This window comes from Sylvia atricapilla, chromosome 8 (genome assembly GCF_009819655.1).
Source record: "Sylvia atricapilla isolate bSylAtr1 chromosome 8, bSylAtr1.pri, whole genome shotgun sequence".
Lineage (NCBI taxonomy): Eukaryota > Metazoa > Chordata > Aves > Passeriformes > Sylviidae > Sylvia > Sylvia atricapilla.
Window position 1 is genome coordinate 4,725,258 of NC_089147.1, and position 25,772 is coordinate 4,751,029.

At 43.5% G+C, this 25,772-nt stretch overlaps 1 protein-coding gene across 1 annotated transcript in view; it reads right to left on the reverse strand.

Annotated features, from left to right (window-relative positions):
- TACC2 (transforming acidic coiled-coil containing protein 2) overlaps positions 1-25,772 on the reverse strand; it is a 95,148-nt gene that overhangs the window by 61,905 nt on the left and 7,471 nt on the right. Inside the window, 2 exon segments of the mRNA XM_066323467.1 lie at positions 6,693-6,827; positions 12,367-12,489. Coding sequence (XP_066179564.1) covers positions 6,693-6,827; positions 12,367-12,489 — 258 coding nt within the window.

The window sequence follows — 25,772 nt, forward strand, 5'->3', positions numbered from 1 at the left end:
ATTGAAACTATGGTTTGGTGGTTTTTTTGTTAGCTGTAGGTTTTGGATTAGTTTTTTCTCAGCATTTATCTTTTAATGGTCTAAGAGTGGGGCAGTGATTCACAACTGGAAAGTGTAAATGAAATTTGAGCAGTAAAAGAATTGCAGAGTGTTAAATCAGTGGGATATTTTTCAATCCAGTTTTCAAGGAAAACAGAAGCAATTTTTCAACTGCCTCTGTCCATCACCTGGCACAACACCAGCCCTATCCACATCACCACAGTGCAAAATTATACACCACCACATAACACAAGGAGATCCTAGGTGTAAAGCTTCACAGATTTAACTTGTCCTTACAGATCAAATACTTTGATAGACACATGGTCTGCCACTTATCCAGATTATCATAGTGTGAGTGCTTTATTTGCATTGATACACTCTTCAGGAAAACACACAACGTCCCAGAGTTTTAAGCCTGTGCACACTGACAGAATTCCCATCTGCTGATTCCAAGAAAACAGGAGTGACCAGTGATGGACAGAGCCAGGATGGACACTGAAGCTGACAAGAAACAAACATTAGAGTGCAAGAAAAAGAAAGAAAAAAAGGAAAAAAGGAAAAATAAAAGAAAAAAAAAAAGGGGGAAAAAAGAAAAAAGAAAAAAAGAAAAATAAAAGACAAAAGAAAAAATAAAAGAAGAAAAAAAAAGAAAAAAAGAAAAAAAAGAAAAAAGAAAAAGAAAAAGAAAAAGGAAAAAAGAGAGAAAATTAAAAAAGAAATAGAAAAAATAATAAAAAAAAAGAAATCAGAAAAAAAAAAAGAAGAAAAAAGAAATAGAAAAAAGAAGAAAAAAGTAAAAAGAAAAAAAGAAAAAATAAAGAAAAAAAGAAAAAGAAAATAATATAAAAAAAAAAGAATCAGAAAAAAAGAAGAAAAAGAAATAGAAAAAAGAAGAAAAAGTAAAAAGAAAAAAGAAAATAAAGAAAAAAGAAAAAGGAAAAAAGAAAAAAGAAAGACAAACCATAAATTATTGTGTCCCCTCCCCACTGCTCACTGCTTGGTTGCTACGGTCACTGCTTAATCTAAATCACAAGCGAGAATAATGGCATTAAGAGTTATGAATAAGCAAGATGTCTCTTATGTATTGAAATGTGCAGCCTGGGAAGAGCACAGATAACAAAGGGGCGCTGCCAGGATGCCGGGGGAGGGCTCCGGCCTTTCAGCGGGTCACCGCCGCAACGTGAGAACCGCACACGCCGCACGATTCCACGTCCCAAAGCCAAATTCTCCTGCTGCGGAATGCAGGAGCCACACCGAGGGGGAGAGGAGCTTTGTAGGAGCTCGCACCTCACCTGCTGCAGCCTCTGCTCTCTCCTTTGCTTTCCCCTCCTGCCAAGGCACAGACGCTTCAGTTTGGGATTTCGGGCTCTATCACGCTACTGCTCTAAGAGCCAGGCCTGAATTCCTCGGATCACAAACAAAACTTTGAGCTCCTGTTTATCAAATTCTGGCCTGGGCTTCAGACTGGGACCACAAGCATCACCACACCAAAGGAGGGAGTTTGTCTTGCTGCCTCTACAGACCATTCCCACAAACCAAATGCCCAAGTTCTGTTGACATTTCCAAACACCAGAATTGCAAAAAACACCATCACAGACGACAGGAGCTCATCTTGCTTCCAGGCTTCTTTCTAAGTCTCTAAACATGCTGAGGTGTAAGATCCCCACGGCAGCTGGAGCCAGGCTTGTTAGGAAAGGAGCTGCCTAGTGCCAGGAGAGGACTGACATTTTACATTTTTTATGGCTTTCATGCACCTGCCCTCGGCTGACAAGATCAGTGCTGATAATCCTCTCTGGGAGCACCTTGTTGCAGGAGATTTCAGCAGGCAGAAAGAATCCAAAAGCCTCCTGGCCTCAGGGCCCAAGTAAAGAATTAGATTATGAAAATGCAGGATGAAGAAACCAGACAAGAACAGTGTTTTCCCCCCCGGTGTAACGCTTTGCTGTGGCTGCTAAGGATGGGTGGTCAAATGACTGCCTTAAAGAAGTCAAGCTTACAGGTTCAATTTGATTTCATGAGAGTTAGCACAAAATTGGTCTGAAGTACGTCTAAGATGTTTGAATGGTTTCTTTAAGCTTTTGTTTTTAGAAGATTTAGCATTAGAGATAGACTACCCCAAAAGCACACGCCACATTTTAGCGTAACAGTGATTACTGAGAAATACAAAACACGTCTGACAACAGTTTTAGCCCATGTATTACCTGCTCTAGGACAAGAGGTGATCCCATGTGAGTCCTGCACCCTCCTGGCAGTGTCAGGAGCTGTCAGTGTGTGTGCCACAGTGCTGAAGAGCAGCATCCCAAGCCAGGTGTGTGATTCCTGAACATGTACTGCCACCTTTTTTGTAGGATGCAGAATGATCAATGCTGTTCTAAAACTCCTTGTGGATGGTTTAATTAGTGTAACGACATGCTCATTTTCATGCTGCTGAACCTGCTCTAGCAGCAAGGAAATTACCATAAATCGCCTGAGGGAACCTGGAAAAAACACAGGAATGACAGGCAAACAGAGGGCCACTACCATCACCCTTTTGTCCACGGCCCCAGACTGAGAGCAGCTTTACAAGACACACAAATAATTGCTCTCTTTGAGCAAACCTGCAGGCAGAACACCCCAGAGAGCCCAAATTCCCAACCAGCATGTGGCTAGAAAACAGGTGACATTTCCCACTTGTGTCAAGCACCCATTAATGCTGTGCCTGTTAAAAATGGAGCTGCTGGCAGCTGTTTGTTGAACTGCTGCTGGCTGATGGAAGCTGTCTCAGCCAGCACACACCTTGGGTATCTCTGGGCACACACACACAGGACTGTCCCCCCACATCAAGGGTTCACCCAGATAACCCCACCATATCAACCCCACACCCAGCTACAAAAAAATGCACCTAATCCACAACATTTTGGGCTTGAAACAGAGCAGACATCCCAGAATTTGATGTATTAATAATAAATTGAAGACATCTACACAAAGTGTCCTCCTGCCTGGGGCTGAATGGTACTAAACACACCACTGAGGACACAATCTCCTTTAAAAACCTGGAATGGTGGAAATGGTAGATGATAAAAGCACTGTGGCTCATTCCTGTCCATTTTTTTACAGGCTTGCTGGTTATGTGGAAGGTATCTTTATTTCTTGCGCTGTTTTTCAGGAGATGGTAAATGCTTTTCATGGTATCTGTCACAAAGCCTCGACAAAAATTCTTGGGTTTGGTTCACAAGAATTAAACAACTTCATTTCAATGCCTTCTATCTGTTGCTATCCCAAAAAAAGCATCACTTCATTTGTGCATCAGACAGTCCAGACACACACTGCTACTATGCAGTTCACATGACAAACATAAACCCCACAAAACTACGTTTTCTTTCTGCCTCAGAAAATCCCCAAACCCAAAAAAACCTGCAAACTCCCACATTTTGGAAAGAAAGAGGTGTTTGTACTCCTCACTTGTACTTCTCATCTCTTCCTTGCTCAGTGCACTTGTAAACTTAAAACCTGTAACACATTCCTTTCAAAAGGGTTAAATTCACTCAGGGGAAAAAAACTTGAGTTTAAAAAAAATCCCATTTAATCCCTTCTTGGTTTTGAATACATCGTTAAAAGCAACCCAGTCTGGGATTATCAGTGTTGGTCCAAAATGAAGGCAATACATTGATTTTTATTTCCTTAGTTTTACACCAAGTCTCTCTGAAGGCGGGCAAAAGGAGAAAACTTGTTTTCAACACACGATCAAGCAAATAAAACCCAGAAGTCATAAAGCTTATCTTGTTTTTCTGCTTGACACAAGTAATTCGGCTTTGCTTCCTCCCAGGGAACCATTATGAAACGTTTTGGAAACCAACACACAGAAAGCAGAGCTTTGTGTAAACACTGTTGTGACTTTCTGCTTTCAGAGAGATTTGTTGCTGTGCTTCCAATTGGTTCCAGGCTCATTTCAGGAAAATTAGCTAAGACAGAAATGTGTATTTAATTTCAGAGATCTGGAGATCAGCAGACATTCCCTGTCCATCCAAAGTCTCTCAAAATGTTCAGACTCCAGTCTGCTTTAGCTTGTGAAAGAAAACTGACCTGGTATCTGACAACAAAGGGGACCCAGCTCTCCATTCCCATCAGCCACACAGAACAATACATGCAATTTTCAAAGCAAGCAGTCAGGCTACAGGACATGCTCAAACCTAGCACTTAGATTTTGTTTTCCAGATCAAATCATATCCATCTCTCTTCCTCACAGGACAAAGGGATGGATCAGCTCCTCAGAGACTTTCCAGCCCTGTCTATAGGGCTTCCATAGAGAATCAGCTACTCTCTAGCAATATTTGAACACTTCGCTCAAATTATGAAGTGTCTGTGACACAGATCATAATGTGACCATCATAATCACAGAGGAGACTGCAGTGCCTCAAGGATCCATTCTGCAGAAAATCACACAGTGGCCCAGCAGCAGCACAAGTTCAGCACCTTGCCAGGCACTTGCCATCAATGTGACAAAGTGAAACACAACCCAATTTGCAGGCTGTTATTTTCCACGGCTGATTTGACTTGATACACAAGAATCACATACAAATGCAAGGTAGCCTCAGAAACATTTACATAAGGGGCTGATCACAACAGCAGACAGCTGTTTGGACAGGAGTATTTTTGCTTTTCAACAGGGTGCAAGAATGATCTTTTGTCCCCCAGACAACTCTAATTCTCACCTCTATGTGCATCTTAATTTCCATTAAGATACAAACACACCGGTTCAGTTCTGGAGAAAGAAGCTGTGGATGACAGGATCATTACTTTCAAGGCATAAGGAGGATGCTGGGAGTGCACATTTGGGCTGCTGACATCCTTAGGCTGGATTTTGATTCTTCATTAAGAAGTTCTACTAATACATGTGGCCCAAAGAGGCTGTGGATTTCTCATCTCTGGAAATGTCCAAGGCAAAGAGAGAGTTTCTTATGCACACATGGACATTTACATTATTAAACACACTACATCAATATCAAAACAAAACAGAAACTTCAGAGGCACCAGCCAATCTAAATATGTAAGCACAACAGCTCTGCTTGCCTGCAGAGTTCTAAAGTTATTTCTCCTGTCCTTGAAGTGAAAAGGAAAAGAAAATCCCCATGTTTTAGTGGTTCCAATTTGGATTTGTAAACAACAGTCACTTGTGACTACACTACAGCTCTCTCAGAATGTGATATTCAGGGTATCCGTAAAGTTCAAACAATTTTGGATGATTCTCTGGAAAGAGCCAACGTCTTGGGGTGAGTATTTTCCAATTTAAAATCTCACCTACCCATTTTTCTCCATTTTTAGAGGATAACCATTGTATCTGCCCTGCAGAAAATCCTCTCCAGATGACAGAAATTGCATACTGGTGCAAAGCACTTCTGTTCTCCATCAGTGGTACACAGCTCGGTGCACTGCAGTGTCATGGAGAAAAACTACAAAGACTTGGCCTAACTGTGCTTCAGCAGCACATACACTAAAGGTGAAGACACCATTGTTCTGATCAAAACAATCAGGAGTTTGGAAGAAATAATTAATCAACGTTCCCTAGATATCACAGTCGATAGTTTTTTCAGCAGCTAACAGCTCTTTGTGCTCTGTTCCACAGCAGAACACGTCTATTGTGTACATTTTAATTCATAATTCAGAGTATCCTCCTGCTGACAGCAGCATCTTATGACATTTTGAACAGAGCTGTTGTGGCACAACTGCATTTCCTGTGGTGTCTCCTGTCTTGTATCCCACTTGTCACAAGCTGCCAGGCTCTATTGGTGGGGTGGAGAACGCTGCTCTCCAGGGAGTGCCCATTTCATATTCTCAGCTGTGCTGTGACCTTTTCCATTAATAGATGTCACAATAAGGGCAGGTCTTGATTGCTGAGCCTCAAGAGCAGACTGGTTAATCACCCTCAGACAGGCGCCAGCTGAAGCTCTGACAGGAATATCCAGGCACATGTCTCGACTATATTTGTGATGGGATGGTTGGGACATGATCTTTAAGGTTCCTTCCAAACCAAATCATTCCACGAGTTTCTGTTTAGGGGTTTTAAAAAAAAAAAAAAAAAAAAAAAAAAAAAAAAAAAATAGGTGCTGGACCACCTATCAAAACATTACAGCAACAATCGGTGTAAATCTGAGACAGTGAAACATTTAACTTTGATATCAAGGTAGCATTTATCCAGTAAGAGTGAAACCAAGCTGAAAAGCTGCTTCTTTCACTACCAACAGTGACAATGCAAATCAGGTGTGGGGTGGGGAAGTTGCTGGCAACATCTGAAGAGGAATGAGCAGAACAATCCTCTTAAATAGCACCTGATCTTTCACACCCAGAAACAAAACAAAACAACAAACTTTTAACTTCAAGAAAGGGAAATATTGGGGAAATAACCTAAAAAAATTATAGTTTAAAAACAGAAGGAAAGATCAGCATAGTAATAACCAGTGTAGCCTAAGCTCCCTCTTCTGGTATTTTGGAGTAAATACACTGGATTAGCCAGGCCTTGATAAATGTAACATTTGGATTGAAAATCTTGCAGCAAAATGTTTGTATAACTTAGACAAAACACCTGTCAAACCTAGTCACCCTCTTTCACATTATTAAAATCCCTTAAGCAAAAGATGTAAAGACGTGGAAAAGTCTTGTAACAACTGAAATCTCACAATACCTTTTTTTTTCCCCTTGTGAAACCTTTGGTTTCCTGAGCAGGCAGCTCTACATCACCAGGGGCCACAGCCAAAGGTACATCCTCAGAAACGTGGTCATCAACTTCTTTGCAGCCGTCAGGCTCGGAAGTGCTGCAAAACAATTATCAAAATTAAGCTGATAAATTTCAGAAATGCCCATGGAGCTTTAATTAAATCTCTTTGTAGGATGAACTTTGGCTGGATCTACAAGGAGCTGCAATGAGCACATCACCCCCTCCCAAATTCCCTCTCTCTCCCACCTCCCACAAATCACTTCTTCCTACAAACATTATTTCACTTAACTTCTCAGCTGAGCACATAATCAGTAATACTGCAAAGTCCTGACAGCTCTTATAGACCATCACATTAACAGCCAGAGGAATTTAACCGTATATGAAATCAGTATAATAAATAAATTGCTAATGACTCCTTTGCTGTTCTCACACAGCCCTTTCTCCTCGCTGTACAATATAAATATTCAATTATGCAAGTTGTGTTTTAGAAAAAAAAAACATAAAATCTGGGACTAAAACATTCCCTTGCTTTAAAAGCTCTCCCTAGGCTGTAAAGCTAAACACAGTAATCCCAGAACTCATTACATGGATGTCAAGTCCTTCTGCTCAGCAAAGCTCAGGAGCAGGGCAGTAACCACACATCTCCCCCTGCCCTCAGCCACACTCATTAAACCACTGACAGAAAAGGAACTAAATAACCAAGGACTCCATGTCTCAAAAGCAGGAGCAGTTTAAGGTCTTGTCACGCCACACTGTCCCTTCCAGGGCAGCTCAGCCACAGCACAGGGACACAGATGTCCTGGGGCAGCAGCCACACACAACAGCCTCCCCTCCTGCCAGAGATACAGACACAAGTGCTGATGGAAATGTTGATGGAAACAGGACGTGGCTGAGAAGCTTCTTGCAGGTTTCCTGAACTACATATAAACAGCTTTCTTAGTCATTCCCTCTAACATTTTTTTTCTCCTCTTCCGCCAGTAATTACACTGGAACTGTAGGTGGCAGATTAAATTGTGTTACTGATGAAGAGTTGGTAAGGTCCAGGGACAGGCTGTTCCCTTCTCTGGTGCACAAACAGAGGACTCAAACACAAAAAGCCTTAAACCACATCCCTAACTTTAGTCACAATACACAGGAGCAGGAGAACAGCCACTTCCCAAAGTGCCTGTCCACTCGGTTACTCTTTTTGAGTGTAGTTCACCTTGATTAGCTTATATCCACAAAGCTGCTTTGTGCCATATGGGACAATTACTCAGCTATTTCTTCTAAGAAATAATCTCTGCTTTCCTCGCTCCTTCCTTCCTTGCCTTCCTTCTGTTTGTCCAAACTGCAGGAACTGATGCTGACACAGACACCCAAAATTTTCAGCCCCATCAAGTAAACACAAATAAATAAATAATGATTAAAACCCAGGCTGTTTCCTTTTTCATGCAAAGGCCTTTGTCCTTGGCTAAAAATGTCTCTGTACGAATATAGTAACAGCATCCCCTCTATACCAGGGCTCTGTGACTATATAGGGGCACACGGAGAGCAGTGAAAGTTAGATTTTTTAAAGCAGAAAAAAAGTGAGCTGCTAAAAATAAGCGAATGCTGAACATCTGTTTGGAGAGCACACAAAGAGTTGCAAACCCCAAACAACTCACCAGAGGGCCCAGCCAAACAAGAGCACCGAAGGCACCTTAATTATGGCCCTGGTTTTACGGACACACAAAATTGTCCCAGTCTTACAGTAGCACTTGTATCAGCCACACTCTTCACACAGGCCCAAATAAATGATCATCACCAGCAGCCCTTCAGCTTCCCCCATCTAATGGAACAATTTTCAGAGACACTTTGACTAATGAGCGTCACTCCCAATACTAAAGCAAAGTTTGCCATCAACACACGAGGATTTCTAGGAAAGCTCTGCTCCCCATCCTTCACAAAGCCCTGCATCCACCCCTCCTGCTCTGACACACTGCACAGATTGAGGCAGGGCAGCACAGAACAGCAATCCTGTCCAAAATACACATTTTCTGTCCACTCTGAACTCTCCAGCCTAGCACTGCATCAACTGGGGTCCATGTGTCAATTCGTGGTACTTTTATCACCTCAGGCATGAAGCAGCTACATTAAAACCTCTCCACAGCTCTTATTAAAACGAAATTTTCCACTGATCTTTCTTTCTCAGCTAGTAATATTTTAATGGTTGCAGGAAGAATACTACCAAAATGCCCAAGTCTTCTCAGTGCACAATAAACTACACATTGACCAGTATTTATCCTGTGGAGTCGAGCTGATTAAAAACCAAACATCTTCAAGCACCATCTCTTTTTAATAAAACCTCAAAAATAATTTTCTGACTAGCTGTGTGCCCAAACAAACGTGGGTACTCCTCCCTGCTTGTGCTGCCAACATTGACTACAGCCCTAAACACATGCAGCAAAGTGCCTTCTGTCATTTTCTGCTGGGCATTTGCAGGTTTGGGGTTTTTCCCCCACACAAGCCAAGAGGGAAGTTGCAGGGAGCAGAAAGACACTGCTCCAAAGTGTTTCACACCTCTAACCTACAGCCCAGCTAAGCTGTGGTCTTGTACAGACAGGGCTCTTATTTGCCTTTTGTACCTTTCCAACCCAAATATTCTTCATACAACACAGAAGCCCTGCTGCAGAGCTCTGCACCTGCAGAGTCAAGAGAAAGCTGTGCCTGGCCAGAATTTCTCCTACTGCAACATGCCGTGGCAAATCAGAGTGGACTTGGCCTTTCATTGCTAAACAAAAATGCTTGGCAGAACTGCTGGTGAACTTTTTACCTAATTCTTTTCACTGCACTTCTCTGCAGATAAATAAAATCTTACTGAGCAGATGATAGCATGTCGTCCCTGATCAATATGTTACCAGCAGGAGAGAGGCAGTCGGTCACCCTCAAGAAGCAAAACAAAGATAGGGTTTCCTGGCTGGACAGATGGAGGGACAACCTGATCTCTCACTGTGCCCTGCCATCTGGAAGCCATTTAGTACAAACTGACCCCCATCATACAAGCACCATGATTTTTCACCATTATTTTTTCCCTGTCAAAGTGCACACCATCTGACAGCCCTGACGGGGAAATACATAGAAACTAAAGCAAGGTTGGTCAATAACTGAATGTTTTGGAGGAGAACACTTTATGATTGCACCTTACTGCAGACAGACTGCAATAACACCACGGCATTGAGGAGCCCCTGTAACATTTCCATCCCGCAGGGGTACCCAGTAGGCATCACAGAGACATCACATGTGTGCATTAGAGAATTGTATCCAGCCACACTGAAAGGCAGTGGTGCAGTGCTTCTGCACAAAATGCCAAAAAAGCAGAGACTTTATTAAGATTATCTTAGGTACATGGGCAATGATCTGCTCCACGACACAGGTGAGTTGTTGATGACAGATGAGGCAATGACATGGAAGAACAAACATCACTGAGGCTCTTCCCCCAGGTAAGAAAAGCCCAGTCCTGCTATTACTGATCCTGGCTGTGAGCATAATGTTTTAATACTTTTCATCAGCTCAGGACCAAACCCTGGGGAAGTGAGCAGAGCTGCTGCTGCAGGAGGAACTGCTCCCTGACTGAACACACAGGAGTTAAAGCACTGATATAACTCCTCTTCTGCCAACCAGCTGCCACCTGGGGCTGGGCACAGTGGGTTTTGTACTGCTGGGACAGCAGGAAACCCCTCTGCAAGGCTCACAGAGAAGGTGGCAAGTGACACCAAACAACCTGGAAATCAGGAAAATGAGGTGAAGGAGAACAGGTAGGCTTTAATATCCAAAGCTGTACACGGAAGCAAAATAAAGGAGTAAGGAAAACAAACAACACTGACAAGAGTTAACTTGTGCAGCATTTAAAAAAAACAAACGAAAGAGTTAAAACCAACAAACACAGAAGAAGCCTCACAGCCAGCTTCACTCCAATTGACCACGGTCTATTTCTCTGCCAGTTTCCTCTACCTCAGGGACTGGAAAACCACCTACCTCCAACACGAAATACCCCTCGGTTTGCCACTTTTTAGCGCTGAAAAATCCTTGCAAGCTCCCTCAAGGTCAGGATTGGGGAACAAGAGCCAGATCCTGTGGTTGCTGCTCTGTCCTGGTGCCCTCACCCCTACTGGGCTCAGGCAGCCTGGATGGGGCAAACACAGCTCAGCACCAGCACAGCCTGAGCAACTGGGGTGGAGCAAGGAACACCCTTCAGACATCGACAATAAAACATGCAAAAGGCACAAGATGTGAAGCAGATCAAAAGAAAAGGTATAATATAATTAACTCGGAATTCCAGATTCTTATGAGAATGCAAACAGAGGGGATTCATGAGGTTTACAAGAAACAGTGCATTAAAGCACTCTGAGACTGCTCTCCCTAAATGTTTAATCATAGACAGCTTGTGTGCCTTTTCCCCCTGCAAACAGCAAATTATCACCCCAAGGGCACACAATCTTCTGTTCCAGACTGTGGTCCAAAGAGCATACACAAATCTTTCTGGCACTTTTGGTGCTAGTCTTTTTTCATGCTTCCACATTCAGAAAGTAGTTCACAGCTCCACCTCAATTAATGCTCACTCTTTTCTAACTGCCTCACTACTATGGCCAGCAATCCATTAGCAAGAAAAACAGAATCCACAAAAAAAACCCCCATCAGTCACCCAATTACATTTGTTAAAAACAAAAGAAACACAACTCTTTGAGTAAAAACTTACAAGAACTGAAAGAAATCCACATCATTAGCTTCCCACTGTAAGCTTCTCTAGATCATCTTACTCCCACTGTAGGAAAAAGTTTGTTTCTCACAGACTCTCTCAGCCAGCACTGGTGACTAACCAGCTTGGGGACTGGTGGCAGACCAGGACAGTCTAAACAGCAAAGTCACTCAGCTTTTAAGGTGGATTGAGCAAACCACACAAGGTCCCTTCAGCCCGTGACGGGGTATTATTGTGACTTCAGCTAACAAACTTAATGCTGGCTTAAATACACTGTGTATGTTTACACTCCACTGAGCTCCCGGTGACTGAAGGGCACACACACCCTACAAGGCTTCCTCTATTGTTAAGATAAATTTATATACCCAAAGATCCTGACAACCCCACCACCACCAGCACCAAGAGGGCAACAGCTTCCCCTTCTCAGTGCAAGCAAAGGCAGACGAAAAGGCCAGAGTCCAACAGAGATACCTGAATTCTTTGTAATCAACATTAGACTGTTAAAGAACTTCTCAAAGAAAATGCCCCAAGGATTAGTTACCTTGTACTAATAAAAAAAATAAAAAAAGGTATAAGCACCAAAAAAAATATAGGGCATATACTGAACCTTCACAGTCATGACCCTCCTATGTGCTGAAGTGATAGAACTATATTTGACCAGTGAGGGTCATTCCCAACACTAAAGCAAAGCTTGCCATCAACACACAGGGATTACTAGAAAACTCCCAATCCTTCACAAAGGAAGGGTAAACAGCATCTTCTTTTGAAGGTTTTAAACTCTGGTACAGATCTCTGCTGACAGATACAGGCAGACTCAGCAAAGCCACCAGCAGTGGCCCTGGCAGACATTTACCCACCCAAGGAGGGTGGCAGCAGTGCCACAGCCAGTGTCCCTGCCCCAGGGGACAGCCCTGCACAGTACCTGGCTGCAGTCAGCTCAGCAGCTCCCACGGGGACAGCATCTCCAAAGGCTGCAGACACAGCTAAGGGATGCTCACAGGCATCGAGGGGAGAAGCCAACTGAATATCATCACCTGGCCCAGGGCTGTGGAGACAAAACAGAGAGAAAGGCAGCCTTAAATGTCTGAGTTACTGCAGAATTACTGTTGTTTATCCTTCTGAATCGCTGGGCTTGAACACGAATGAGCTAACTTGTGTGGTAGGGAACACAGAGAAAGTTGGCATTTTTAATCTAAGTCGCTTTTGTTCCCACAGGACTGAAGTCTCTCGATTTTTGTCTGACTTACAACTGCAGGAGCAATGAGACAGCGCAACACAACACCAAATGAACCCCACTGTGCTTCTGATTATGAAAAGCAAACAAAAAAATGGAGCTGCTGCTTGAGCAAGAGAAATGACAAGATTTCCTCACTCAGAAACCATGTAAAATACAAGGAGCTCGATGCTGGTTTTCACTTTGAGCTGGGGGGGCTCATCAGTGGGGGCACAGAGTCAAAGGTGTCCAGGCGCTGTGGAGAACACACACAGGGAGACATCCAGCCTTGTCCCATTCCTGGGAAAAGTAGAGTGCCACTGAGCACCAGCAGACTAAAGAAAACAATTTGGAAACACACTGCTGAATCAATAAGGAAAGGAGCCTTGCTGAAAAAGGGAGTTTCCTTATTTTTAAGAGACACTAAACCATGCGAAACCCCCTGAAAACAATGTTTTTGCTGCCTGCTTCAACCTGACTTTGCTATGTGACCACCCAGAGATCAGAACCCTGGAAGCATCAGTTTTCCCCAAAATTCACCCAAATCATCAAGTTATTTGTAAACCATGAAGCGTGACCCTAAACTGCTGATGCAACTTCACAATGCCCTGGACCCCTTCTGTCCATGTTGTTTCCTGCACTACCTGGTGAATACAACACTGAACACACAGGGGTGGTACCTTACTGGATTTGAGGTGCATAAACCCAAAACCATCACTCAGCATTTGCAATTCCAGCTCATAAATTAAAAGCTCTAAATCAGAGAACTCAGCTTTAACTCTAAATGATGACTTCCCTACCTAACTGCAAATCCAGAGATCTTGGATGATCCCTTACTGTAATTTAATTGTGAATTAAAAGACCTAACAAACAAACTGTACTACAACAATGTCAGCGTTATTCTGGTAATGACTGAAGGCTGCCATCTCAATGTACTCACACTTCCCACATTTTATCTAAAGGATTCTGCAGCATGTTCATGTGGGAAAAACAATTAGAGCTCTGAGCAATTGACTACCCACAGGTTCTCTGGTTTAACCACACCTGAGGGCTCTGTCTGTTGTAAGGAACTTTGAGCCAAGGTGTTTACAGGTTCTAAAGTCCTCTGCTTTCTTATCATAAAGGGACTGGTTTTCATTCATTGCTGAGTTGCAACTGGGGTGTCCCCTCTGCTTCGCCTTAAAATGAGTGTTTAGAAAGTAGATTTTGACAACAGCACTTCACAATTCCTTTTTGTGCACATAATGAGCGAACTGAGGAGATGGGCAGGTTTCCTCCTTGCTGTGACAGAGCACTAAGGCTATTTATTCCCCGCACACACGTAGGAAGTGTGCACAAACCCAAACTGCAGCAGAAATGCTGTGCCCCAATCTGGTGAGGAGTGTCTGCTCCCCACCGCTCATGTTTCCTGCACAACCAACTCCTGGACAGGGATTTCCATAGTTTATGGACAAAGTAACCTGAAACTCAGGCTTGGGGAGGTGATGGAGAAGCTGCTCCTTGCAGAGCCACCCTGCTCTGCCATCCACAGGCTGCTCAAACGAGTTCCACAAGTGACATTCCCGGGCACCACAATTGACTGTGGCCCTCCAGGTGCCTGCCACCAGGTCCCTGCTGTCACCCCTCTGCAGCCACCAGCCTTTAAGGCCAATTTCTTTCAAGACCTGAGCCCCATAAAAAGGCCACCAGCCTTTTTCCATTCTGTTGCCTCGGTTCTGGGTCGAGCCTGGAAGAGGATCTACGTGAAACTGCTTCCAAATTCTGCTTATGACAGGCATGACTGAAATAGTTTGCAAAGGAAAATAGCTCACAGTTTAACAAGCAGTTGCTTACCAACAGCTGCAGCGAGCACACTAAATGCAGCCCAAAGACCACGGGCTTCAGTCTGTTATTAGAGTGTCACAAGAGAAAGACACTGCCCATCAAGTGTCCTTAGGCTCTTGAGTTTCACAATTTCACTTTTAAGGCCTCTACTTAGCCTTGAAAACAGATTTTCCAAGTCATTGTTAGAAGGCAGGTATGCAAATAACAAGTTTCAGGCAAAGCTGGACCCACAGTATTCATTATATAGCAATGAATGAATGAGAAATAACTTCATAAACCTGTCTAATTTCTTCTTAAACACAGCAGGTTTGACTCTGTCTATGTAAGAAGGCTTCAAACCAAGGCAGAAAATTCAGATACATACAGGGACACAACCTAGCACACATGGACACAGAGCCAGAGAGTGCTGGGTGCCCTGGTGGTTTTATTTGCTGCTCTCCTCCTGACATCCCTGAGATGCAGACCTTAAATCCCTGCTTTCACAGCAGAGTTATAAAACACTTTGATACTGGTGCTGGAGACAGAAGGCAGCTACGGGTCTTGGCATTTTCTCCCTGTCCATGTTTTTCCAATCAGGAGAGCTGGATGTGGCTCCCTTTGAACAGTCAACAATAGCTCCAAGTTTACTCCAAGGGAACCCAATCAGCATTTCAAACTCTGCTATCTCCCAGTCCCAAACATTTGGCTGTTTTTAACGAGATAGCGGCAAGATTTATGGATCCTGCTCTTACTCCAGAAATCTCTGGAAAATGGCACCAACAACCACAAGGAAGGACTGAGCTCTCAGCGCTCTCATCACCCGCTGGTTTGTTTTCTTCAGGACACAAGATGTTCTCACTGGGTACAGCAAGGCTGACAAACAAAATCCTTTAGATTTCATACTTGCCTTTCTAACATCTTGGGCCAAAGAGTCCAATTTTTTTGAGCCTCAGTTGACCCATACATAAGAATAAGTATTAATCAATCCCAGAAAAAAACGGAGAGAATTTGCTATTTCTGTTAAATCCTTACCACTGCAATTCTTTGGAAAGGAAAAAGCACCTACACCAGTTTGCAATTCATTCATTCAAACACATTGTACCTCATAAAATTTGATCCATTGTATTAATTCCTTCGGAATATTAGCTTTATCTGCTCACAGTTTAGTTTGCAGCTTATCTCTTACATTAACCATATTCACTGAAATAAACTTGGTGTCTAGAAAATCCAACAATAACCTGTCACAGTAACTCTCTGCCTCCTTGGTCTTTCTGCTCTTTAGAAGTATTTCCATGATTACTGTGACTCCTGTCAATGATTCTACAGAGAAGGAGGTAAGAAGTTCTCTCTCATATTAGAAATCATCATTACAGGTATCACTAACTAAAACTAAACTTGTTTAGGGAACAGCTCAGAATTGCTGCATAAGATACAAGCAAAGCATTAAAAACAAACAAACCCCTCTTTTTTTTTTAATCTTCTACACTACTACTTATGAACTAACTTAAAATTGATATTTATATCAACAGCATTTCAGGAAAAATATGAGATTCTAAGATTAAAATGGAAAGTGTGGCCTCATTTGCCAAGAAACTAAGGGAACATCCATCCTCAGGATGAGTCCATACACCAGCTTCAAAGCTCAGACACAGCAACGACTGGGGGGTCACTTTTGCTTAGATTTAGCCAAGGTTTTACTTCTACCAGCTAAAAACGCACTCAGTCTAAAGTTCAAGCTTTGGGCAATACACTGCCTTTTGTAACCCAACAAAAGACCTACTTACGCATTTAAATATGTGATTTTGGAAAAAAATCTCTCAAATCCCATACTCTGAAGAAGAAACTATGCCTTAAGTGCCTCGCCACCAGCACTTTGTATTTAGGCTGAGCCTGGGCCAGGCTGAGTCCTGCTGAGCTGGGACTGTGCAAACACACTAATAAAGGTATCCAAGAGATGAACTGGCATGTGTTAATTAAAAGCAAATAAAACCCCGTCACACAGGGGAAACATGAGGTTTGATGCTCAGAGCACGGCAGAACTGCACTTATGGAAAAGAGGCACTGTCACCAAGACACCAGAAGTGGCTCCTGGGGGAATTATTCCAGATTTCCACGGTGTTCCTCTGAGCAGGACTCGAGGAATCAGCAGAACAGGTCTGGGTGCTGGTGCCTGGGGCAGCCAGGCAGAGCCAGCCCAGCCCAGGGGCAGCAGCACCTGAGTCACAGCTGTCCCCAAGGGAGGGACCTGCCAGCCGGCCACAGTCCATGTGGTGACACGTGGCTGCCCAGCTCCGGACACCAGGCTGTGCTTCCAGCAGCAGGGAGACCCTTCTCCATCCACACAATCCCATCCCAGCGACACCAGAAAGGCGGGAGCTGCTTCTGGAGACATTAAAACACTTTTTTTTTTATATACAAGACTTCCTGCAGGCAATCCCCCACCTGCAGAAAGCCAGCCCAGCTGTGCAGCAGCTGGCAGTGCCCGCAGGTATCTCCCAAAATTCTGCTGGAGCGGGAGCAGAGCGCTGGCGCTGGCAGGGACCATGCAGAGGCATTCTCAGAAAATGTATTTTTGTGGCACTGGTTGTGGAAAGGCTGACAAGATAGAGGAGTTATTTTGGCAGGGGATGGTGTTCAGTCACACATTACCTGAGGGCCGGCACTTCCTCTCTCACCCAACCCTATTTCCTTAGAAATCCCTTCATTTCTGTCACATGCGCACCCAGACTGATCACTGATTTGACTGGCTGTACCAACAAAATAGAATTTATTTTTTTTTTCTTCTGCCGGAGTATTCTACGTTACTGCGGTCGCATCAAAACTTAAGTTGAGTTATACAGTAACCAAACACAATTATATTACATTACAATACTTAAAGGGACTGAAACGTGTGTTAGGGCACTATCTCCCTGGCAAGCTAAAAGAGGGACAGCAGAAAGCCACATAAAAGTGTCAGAAGTATAAATGACGGCTGCACAGGATGAATAAGCATATTTGCTGTAATAACTGTCAACCATTAAAAAAAGCCCATCACGTCACCACGGAGCAACTCTGAGAGCCTGGGAAGGGCTCTGGGTCACGTCCTGGTGTCACTGGAGAAGGATTTCAAAGTTCCCAAATTCCCCAAGTTCCCAGCAGGCAAACCTGAAGCCGAAATTCCTCAGCACACACCGAATCTTCCTCCTCACTCCAGCACAAACCCCAAACCGGGACAGGAGCCACAAAACCATCCAGTGTTTTTTTATTATTATTATTATTATTATTATTATTATTTTGTGGGGTAGGAAGAGGGAAGGAGAGTTAATCCTGACCCGGAGCTGGAGGAGGCAGCGCTGTGCGAGCGGGATAAACAGTTTCTAAAAGCTTAAAAAAAAAAAAAAAAAAAAAAAAAAAAAAAAAAAAGAGGGGGAGAAGAAGAAGAAGAAGAAAAAAAAAAAACCAACTTTCACAAGTGCCCACTTACCAAGGCCAGGAAAGAAGCAGCAGCGCTCATCCTCGCCGGCAGCAGCGGCCCGTCGCTCGGACAGCGCTGCCCCGCCACCATCGCGGGCGGCACCGCCGCTCCCTCCGCTCCCTTCCCGGCCCCGGGAGCGCACAAAAGGCCCAGCCAGAGCAGCAAATACGAGCAAGACGAGCCCGGAGCCGCTGCTGCTCGCAGGCTCCTCCCATGAGGCTCCCCGAGGAAAGGCCGGAGCGGCCGCGGTGCCGCGCCCGGGTCCTCCCCCGCCGGCCCCGGGGCAGCGGCGCTCCGCGACAAAAGGGGCAAAAGCCACCCCCTACACCGGGCAGCCGGCCTCAAGCCTGCCTTGGCTTCTTTTTTTATTTATTTTTTCCTCCCCCCCTTCCCTCGGTTTTACGGTGGAATTTCGGAGTTTCCATCCGCTGGAGGGAAGGAGGGGGGTGGATGTGGAGAGATTAAGTTACGGTGTGTGTAACGCTTAAAGCGCACACACGCAGCTCCCGACTCTAAAAGCCACTTAGGAAGGGCCTGGATTAATTGATGGTGTTTGGCAACTTTTTCACCTTCTTTTTTTTTTTTTTTTTTTTTTTTTTTTTTTTTTTTTTTTTTTTCTTTAAGTTTTAGGCGGCAGGAATGGTGATTTGCCCAACTTTTAGGTAGAACTTTTAAAAATGTTTTCAGGATGCAGGCAACAAGTTTTAAACCTTTCACTGAAGCGTTATGGGTTCATAGCTAAATAAATAACGTTTTTTAAACGTCTAGACCAAACCATTTTTAATCTTAGCTTAATTGTTGGGTTAAATTCCAGCTCCTAAAGTCACCCAGGTTTTCTCATGGGTTTCTCTACCTGCCTTCTTAAAGGCTAACCTTCTTTCTCCATCTTCTTTCTCATGGATTTCTTTACCTGCCTTCTTATAAGTTCCTTTACCTGCTTTCTCAAGAGTTTCTTTCCATAGGTTTTTACCTGTTTTCTTACAGATTTCTTTATTTCTAAGAACATGGAGCAGTTTTAATTAGTTGCCTGCCTTTAATCTCTTGGGTTTCCTATGGGTTTATTACAACACAAAAGAAGGACTTTACAGATAATTAAGTCTGCATGGGGGATACACCAAATTACATATAGGAGCTGCCAGCACCCAAGGAATGAACTGAGTGTCTCCCCAGAGAGATCATTACCATGTCTATAACATACAATGGCCAGAAGCTTTATGATATCTCTCCCAGGGCAGGAGAGTTGGCAGATTGGGCATTTGGTAAGCAGTCGAGATATTTTAGATAAAATGCTGAGAGACTCAATTTAGCTGAGTTAGTTTCCCAGCTGGCTCCATGTCTCCAAACTCTTCAGCTGTGGTTGAAGCCACATCTTGAGGGACAAAACCAGCACATCCTCTTCAGAACTCAGTCCAGCCCTTCACAGGACTGTGCATCTCCTTTCAGTGTTAAGGTACAATAATGATACCTCATGGACTTCTCAAAGCATCCATTCATTACTGGCCTGCAAGGGTCAAAATTATTCAATTTTAATTTTTTAACTCTTTGTTAAAAAAAAAAAAAAGTTAACCGTTTCTACTTCTAGCCCTTGCCTGATCTTCTCTAAGCAAAAGGAGGCAACAGGTTTTTTGTTCAGGTAAATTTTATGTTAGAGGAGAGCTTTCCCATCTAGTCTGAAAGAAGACGACATGGATTTGCCCTCCACGTGCTCATTGCTGCTTTTAGCAGTTCAGATACCTGTACAGGCAATAGAAGACTACACCAAATGATCCTCTAATCAAGCACTGTAATGGGTTAAAATGCTGGAAGATGTGGAGTATCATTTGGGCTGCAGGACACGGCTTTTCCTGGGCAAAACACTGTGTGTGGTATGGGGAGAGCTCACCAGGTTGCAGGAATTGGAGCCAGTAGCACCCACTCTGACAGCAAGAATTAAGATGAGCCTCAGAGTTAAAACTTGCTGGGGAGAGCATCTCTATCATATCCTGCTTCCCAAGCAGTAGGATACCAGGCATGGAAAAATTTACTGTGATTTTTAATACAGGTATACAAGGATCCAGTCCCCCCTCATTTTGGGGGGAATTAACCTCTTTTGCCATCTGGAAGCCATTTAACAAATAACTTCTGCAGGTATAACTGCCCTGGGGGGGAGGGAAACCCTGGAAAGAGGACGAGTCATTAAAATAAACTTTTATTTTCTTTACGAGCAGCAGTCTGGCCCAAAGCTGTGGCCACAGACAAGCCGTGTTCCTGCTAGCAGAACCAAACTGAGCATTTTGGAATAAATTCTCATTTTTCTCAAACACCAGGCCTCTCTACCTGCTTATTCCTTAGCCTTTTGCTGCGCCAAAACCCTTTGACCTACTGTGAAGCGATTTCAACCCACCTTTGGCACAGAAACATTTCCAGTTGTCTCCCAGTGCCCTCTGCTATTGAAACGTGGGAACCTGAGAGGCTGAAACAGCAGGAACAGCGTGCTCAGGTGTGCCTGAGCTGCCTTGGTGTCCCTCAGGTGTCCCTCAGGTGTCCCCTGGGCTTGGGGAGTGCAGAGGGAACGGGCTGAAAATCAACAGGGAAATAAGAGATAATAGACAAGGACAGGGCAGGGCTGGCTGGGGAACATCAAGGACATGCCAAGCCTTGCAAAAGGTTTCTCCCCAGACCAGAGCTGGACCAGAGTGGCTGATGAGAAGGACTGGGAGCAGGAGACATCCCACAGGATGGCTGTGCCAGAGTCCAGACCCTGCCCTGACTCCCAGGGAACCTGATTCTGATTCTCATTTTCTTCTTTCAGTGTGTGTTAATAAATCCATCTTTGTACCCTTTAGGTTTGGGCCTGCTTTGCTTTTCTCCTGATCCTGTCTCACAGAGGGAAAACGGTAAACACTCAGACCACTGCACTAAATTGGCAAACAGTGAACATGAAACCAGTAAGAACTGCTGCAAGAAAGTCCAGAAAGCATCAGGATGGCACACACTGTGGAGGGACACTTTTAAAAATGTAAATCATGGAATCACGGAATGGTTTGAAGGGATATTTATAGGAAGCCACCCCCTCTGCCATGGGCAGGGACACCTTCCACTGTCTCAGGCTGCTCCAAGCTCTGTCCAACCTGCTCTTGGACATTTCCAGGGATCCATGGGGCAGCCACAGCTTCTCTGGAAAACCTGTGCCAGGGTCTCACCACCTTCAGAGAAGAATTTCTTCCCTATATCCAATCTAGCCCTGTTCTCTTTCATTTTAAAGCCATTCTCCCTTGACCTATCACTACATACCCTTGCAAAAAATGTATGTGTGATTTTAAATTGTTCTTCTTGCCCATTTTGAGACCCTTCTGCAAAAAAAAAAAAATCCATATAAATGTATTTCAGTTTGTTTAGATGAAAGAGGAGTTTCTTGCTTCCATTTCCTAAGAGGTTCTCAATCATTCACTCTGCAAAACCACAGACCCAATTAACTGCAGAGCAGCTTGGCTGGGATACCAAGCCTGTAACAAACACCTGAACTTTATATTTCCACTACTTTCCACATACAAATTGCCCACAACCATCATTTGTGGTGGCTGAAAATTAGGTTGTGCATTCTCAGCAATTTTTACTGGAGAGGCTTTAGGATGGCTGTCTCTTTAAATTCCCAGACTTCACCTGAATCTAAAGGGAAGTTTAGTGTTAACCCATCACATCTTGGAGGATGAAAGTGATGGGAAACTGCTGTTTGCAAATTTCCAGTTAAGATTGGTTTTTAGAAAACCCTGAGGCTAGACTCAAGCCTCACTAATTCCAGTGACATCTTCTCTAGCAACCCAAATTCATTTGGAGTTTCTACCAGAAGAACAGATCTGGAGATGATAGACATAAGTTTCATGTACCATCACAACATTCAAAAAGAATAAAAAAGAGAAGTGGAAAATCTTGGAGACTTTTAAATATTGGCAAAACTAACGCTATATTTTGAGTCATTTCATGACATTGTTAGGAAGGGGAAATGGAATTTTTAAGTGTCTATTTATTTTTTTTCCTTAGTTGTTAGTAACTGAGCAATGTATTCATGCTTTTTGCTTCCATTCCAGGAAACAAATCCAATCTTCTCTGTCTGCTGCGGAGTTATTCTTAGCTGGCTTTGATATTTCTATCAGCTAGGAGAGCATAACAATGTTATCATGGTTACAAATTCCAAAGATTTTACATAAGCTCTTTAGTTCCTTAAAAAAAAAAAAAAAAAAAAGGCTTTATTGATTACACTGTTTGTGTTTCATTAGCCAAAGCAGCTAGGGAAAACAGTCTGGAGAAGAATTTTTTTTTTAAAAAAAAGGCAGTTTTTGATGAGTTTCGTGGAGCACGTGCTCCATGTTTTTCAGAGCACCATGGACAAAGAGAAGCCAAGACTGACGAGTTGGAGGCTGGGAATGAATCACTTAAATCCTAATTGTCTACATACAGCCTGTCTTCCTAATTTGATTTTTTAATCTGTTGAAACCCCTGGACACCCCTCTTATTTAAGCAGAGCTGGACACCTGTGGGTATAGTGCTTGTAGGATGGCTTGGGTGCAGAAGGATGACAGGTCAGGGCAGAATTCTCCCTGGCTGACCTGCCAGAGGATCAGGACCAAGTCCTTTACTGGGATCACCCCAGTGGGGCACAGATTTTTGGGGCAGCATTTACCCACTCTAAGGGCAGGCTGCAGCCTCCCAGCTGTCTGGAAAGGAATGCACCGAGAGGGAAAGCAGGTCAATTAGTGCAATCAAATTGGAAACACCTCGTGGAGTCCTGGGGCACTTTTGGACAGCTGGGTTATTTCGCTGAGGACGGTGGATTCCCAAAGAGGGGGAGGTGGGGAAGAGGGAAGGATTGAGCCTGGCTGAACACAGAGGAGGTGCTGAGCACATTTCAGCAGGGAGAAGGAGATTACCATGACATTCCAGGGCTGGTCCTTCCCACAGCACAGAATGGTGGCAACCAGCATTTCACAGGGACTTTAGAATCCAGAACAATTACACCTTTGATCGCAGCAATTAACATTTCTGCGCTTGTTACTGCAATTTGAGAGGGAGAACTTCTTTTAGGCCAAAGAGACTCCGCTGAAAAAATTAACCTGTGAGGTGAATGTAGATGAACAGGCTCAAATGGATCCATATAACATTTTAAAATTATTTTTCCAGGGTGTCCAGTTGTTAAGGAATTGCAACAACTAAGAAATCCCCTCTTGTTTTTAGCATGCGTCTGGGGATTTCCATACACCTGGAATCGATAAGATAGGCTCCAAAGAATCAACATGAAAGAAAAGAGGAAAGAAGAGAAGAAGAAGTTGATGTAAGAACTATGGAGTTGTAGCTCTTCAGATACATCCCTGTGTCTGTAATTGCTGTTTTCAGAGATGCCCTTCACGGGGTTCAAAGCTGGGGCTATCCTACTTGCATATTCTGTTAGACACAGGGGCCATGGAAGAAGCTCCACAGTATATCCAATTTTCCAGAAGGCAGAAGATACTGTGTTGGAACAGAGAGGAAACAGGGGATCTGTAAGATGCAGAAATGATTTTGAGAAAACAGGAGGAATACTTGGAAGAAGCAAGGTTGAAAAATACATCTGGGGAAATCTAATTAGGGAAAAAAAAAAAAAAAGGAAGTAATCTGAAAAGAATTTTTTATTTAATGAGGAAAGAAAGCAAAAAATGATGCTAAACTCCCTTCCGACATTGGACAAAGCACGGCAGTGTCCGTGCTGGATTTCCTCCAGCAATTCCGGTGTTTGATTAATAAATGTAATGTCTTGAGAAACCAAGGAGTGTGTGAAAACAGCAGCTCTTCTCTCACCCATCTGTGTCCATGCCTACTTTGTGAGGGTGTGGCATGGTCTCACAGACCTGGCTTTTCACTGGAATGTGTTTTGAATACAACAGAGCATACTATCCACCAGCATTTTATAAATACTTTAAAAATTTCATAAATACTTAGAGCTGCCTAAACCAGAGGTCAGCTTGGTCATGAGAGTAGTTGGCAAAACTCCCTTTCACTTCCTAGAAAGCAATGGGAGATGTCTGCTGTAAAAGCAAAGTTATCCTAATTTTTACTCCTCTCTGAATAGAAAAATACCAAGCTTAAATATCTCAGACTCCAGACAGATGAAATTCCCACAGAACTGCCCATCCTGTTAATTTAGTTCAGGCCTGCAGGCATCTCCAAAGGCACAACTGTACCAACAGCTGCACCTACTAAGGATAACAATGACAGTAAGAGAGGAGGAAAATAAAGAGAAAGAATTCAGATAGATACAAAGGAAGAAGGGCAGGATTCATTTTGTGCATTTCATTTATGTGTAAATCACCTCCAGCCACTTTTCTCTTGTGAGCCCGAGGTGCTACACACCTGAATTGATTTTGAAGTTAAAAAACAGGAAAATAAGAGCTGCATAATCAGTGTTTTGACAAGTTTCCTTTTAACTCCAAACTCTTGTTTTCAGCTAACAAAACAAAGCCTTCGTGCTCAAAACCCACTTGCCTGATCTGAAAAGCAGTTCTACATTCCCCACCTCATCCAGCAAGACTGTTAAAATATTTAATACTGTATTTGTCATGCAGACAAGAAAAAAAAAGACCAAGTCATATTTACTAAGGAGTGAACATTCTTTTTGGAGTTACTGAACTTGCCAATTTTTGATGGCAAGAACAAAGAATGAAGCAAATCCAAAAGGATGTCTGGGCCAACTTTAGAGATCTTGTCTGACCTGTGCAGAGGACATAAGCAATGTTTTGAAGCAGTTTTGCTGTGCAACTGCTGCCATGTGCTTCCCAGATAAAAATATTGTTTTGCTGGATAAGTGATGGGAGTCAATGCAGCAGAACTCTGAATTCTCTCAGAGCATGGCTGTCACACTTGCAGTGAGTTTACAGCTCTCTGAGCTCGTCCCTGAGAGCCCAGCTGAGCCCCTGAGCATCTCTGTGAGCCTGGAACACCCAGAGGCTTGTGAACAAACTCAGCGTTCTGCCAAAGCAGCAAATCAGCCAACACAGGCAATGTGCTCTCTGTACCTGCACATCTGGGAATGACTTCACAGCCTCCCCTCCAGAAAACTCCCTCAGAACTTCTTCCAAGAGACAATGGCAGCTTGCATGTGCCAGCCAGTTGAGCTACAACAGCTTATCAAAAAATCCAGCCCACCTCTAAACATCCCCAACATTTTGCCATCATTTTCAATTTTATTCCATGCTCTGCTCAACATCTGTCACACTCCATGGTGCAAACAGGAGCATTTCAGGGACTTAAGGACTCCCTGTGCATACAGGAACCTCCATTCTCCCTCCAAAAGATGTGTGGGTTACATTACAAATATCTGGGTTACATTACACGCATGTGGGTATCCATTGCAAAAGGAGAAAAAAAAAAAAAAAAACAACACAAGTTCTGATTTCATTCCGAGTAAACCTCAGACAGAAAATGAAGCAAATGGATGCCCAAATACGTGAGAGTAGTGACATTTGGATGCCCAAATGTGGCCATTAGAAATACAGGTTTTCTGTTATTGACTTGGTAAAGAGAGTTAAAAGCATCAAAATAAGTTTGGGTTTTTTTGGTTGGTTTTGTTTTTGTTTTGGTTTTTGCTTTGGTTTGGTTTTTTGTCTTTTTCAGTGCTGACAGACAAAATCCAACTCTCCCTCCTTCTGCTATCAGCAAGCTGTAGTTCCACAAGGAAGTGTGGCTTCAGCCATAATCTCCTTTCCAAAAGTGAATGAATGTCCTTTTACTGCAGATTTGAAGGGAAGTGACTGGTGCTGTGCTGTTGCCTGCAGACACAAGGGCTCTCCTCATCAGTTGACCAGAGCTGCCCCACTAAAGGTGGGGGGGCAGGAATCACTGCAGGCAG